This window comes from Punctularia strigosozonata, assembly GCF_000264995.1.
Source record: "Punctularia strigosozonata HHB-11173 SS5 unplaced genomic scaffold PUNSTscaffold_168, whole genome shotgun sequence".
Classification (NCBI taxonomy): domain Eukaryota; kingdom Fungi; phylum Basidiomycota; class Agaricomycetes; order Corticiales; family Punctulariaceae; genus Punctularia; species Punctularia strigosozonata.
In genome coordinates this window covers 1-2,196 of record NW_006767600.1, presented here as the reverse complement: position 1 = coordinate 2,196, position 2,196 = coordinate 1, and the positions used below count along the sequence as shown (strand labels likewise).

The 2,196-nt window shown below is 51.2% G+C and overlaps 1 protein-coding gene across 1 annotated transcript; it reads right to left on the bottom strand.

Moving 5' to 3' along the window:
• Positions 1 to 5: 5 nt before the first annotated feature.
• On the bottom strand, positions 6 to 2,049 carry PUNSTDRAFT_48174 (uncharacterized protein; the record flags this gene model as incomplete). Its single annotated transcript, XM_007389460.1, has 7 exons — positions 6 to 105; positions 147 to 222; positions 268 to 629; positions 702 to 820; positions 847 to 917; positions 1,686 to 1,791; positions 1,847 to 2,049. Coding segments are annotated over 7 exons (1,037 nt in total), but the record flags the coding sequence as incomplete, so codon positions are not given.
• Positions 2,050 to 2,196: the final 147 nt, after the last annotated feature.

Below are 2,196 nucleotides of genomic sequence, written 5' to 3'. Positions count from 1 at the left end.
CTTACTCGATGTGTGGAGCGGCAGCAGACGATGGTCTGCCACGATGCAGGCTGAGCAGAGAAGACCGTAACTGAAACATTTGCAGCAGCGAGATGATCCCAACGCCTGACCGCATCGACAGAGAAGTGAGTCGCGATCAGACACACCAGACGGCGCGTCCATGAGGTGCAGCTCCTCTAACCAACGTTGTCGGTGGGATGTTGTCCACTCTCGGACGTGTTCCTGGGAGAAGTCAGTAGGGAGTAAACCGGAGAAGAACTAACGCACGGTGAGTGATGACACCGAATTCTCCTCTTCGTCTTCATCCCCTTCGTCGGCGCCATTCATTAAGCTTGCATTCAACTCGACGAAGAATTCGCCAAGGTTCGGATCTTCGTTCGCATCGACTTCGCCAACATTGACATCTGCATTGTCCTCGGGTGCAAGCGTCCTCGACAAAGACGAAGTCGCGGATGAGATTGAGCGTGACCCCAAGTTTCCTTGCACCGTCCTTCGTAGAAGTGTCATCTGAACTGACCGAGCAATGTCTCTACGTGCATTGGGAGGTGGAGGCGGCGCGTGAACCTTGGATCTCTTGGGCTTTGATGATTCACCGGCGGAGGGTCGTTTGGCCATCTGACGTGGCGGAGCTGGGGAGAGGATAAGTGGGAATATCGGTGCGCATATGATTGGACCCACACGTGTTGCATGCATGTATGTACCATGTAACAGTCGACCCTTCCGATGATTCAACCAGATCGCTGTTGAAGAAGATCTCAAAGAGTCGAAGACATGGATTCGGTGAGTATTGTTGATGCATGAACACCGCACGAGTTCCTCACTATGAGGAACATGCATGACGATCACCGAGACCGATAGTAATCGTCTTGCAGTTCCTCCTCGAGTTGTTTGCCTATCATCCAAGCTAGCACTCCGGTCTAGGCATCTGTGTTTCAGTACATCATTCACTGTTTGCTAGTAGCTGTGGTGGTACTGTATGCGGTAGAGATCGTCGATGTACAACTTCGATTTAGTACTATGCCGCCCTCTCATCGGGCATAGAAACTGTGTTCGCGATCAAACCTCCTTCTGTTCGATACCGATTGTCTTACATCCGGGCAGGAAATCGATAGCACATGTATAGATCCATTATGAATAACTGTCCACCTCAAATTACTCTGGAACAATGCGGTTAGTCCGGAATCCGAATGAGATATGTATATCTGCAGGCGGCGCAACGCGAGCGCATACTCAACGTGAGCACAATGTGCCGTTATACGTTTCTTCTATCCATAATGCACGATCCTACGCGATTAGACCGTATACATGACATATAATATACTGGCGTAGTCCACACGACCATTTCCTGATTTCTTCAGCAGCTCCGGCATATCGTGAAACATGAAATCCATGCATATCTTACGTTGGTTCCGGGACTGGTTTCGATATCGGCTTTGATTTGCTGTGCGTACTTGCTCATCTCTCAAACTCACAGGCGCCATGTCATTCGTTTTATATGCCAATCATCGTGTATTTGAGTAGGCAATGTGATACGCGCGACAACAGGGAACAATCGATATACGAGAAACGGGTTCGAGGGCATAAGCGACGCAGACGCCAGCCAACGGCTAAAACATGTAGTCCCTAAAGCTCTCCAAGAACTGCGAGGGTACTTCGACGAGAGCGTCGTCAATCAGGACACGCACAGAACCTTTCAGCAAGACCTGATAAAAGTGTTTCCAGGCGTGCGCGTCGCTTGCGTGCAATTCACTTTTCGAGCCGGGGAACGACGCAACCTCACGAACGAGATCCCTTCAATGTCACCTAATATCAGTGAAGTAGATCGGCGCGAAGTCAGATCACTCACCATCCTTGTACCACCCCAATCTTGGAGCCCACGGTGACCGAGTACCAGCGGAGGTCAAGCGGTACCGTATCGCGTATTTGGGCCTTCGTCATAAAGGCCGAGGATGAGGCGGTGGCGGATGAATTGGCCGCAGGCTTCGGCTGACTAGAACTAAAGGAAGTATAGGAGCGGCTAATCGGAACAGGTGGCGGAGAGCGAGTCATCGCAAGGCGGCCAGGAGAGCGAACCTGCAAGAGCGCAAGATGAGCTTTAATACGTGTATACCTTGTAAGTCTTCGCACATGGAGATGACTCACCTGTTGGGGGAGGTCGTCGGATTCGTCGTCGGTCACCGAAGTCACCGGGGTGAA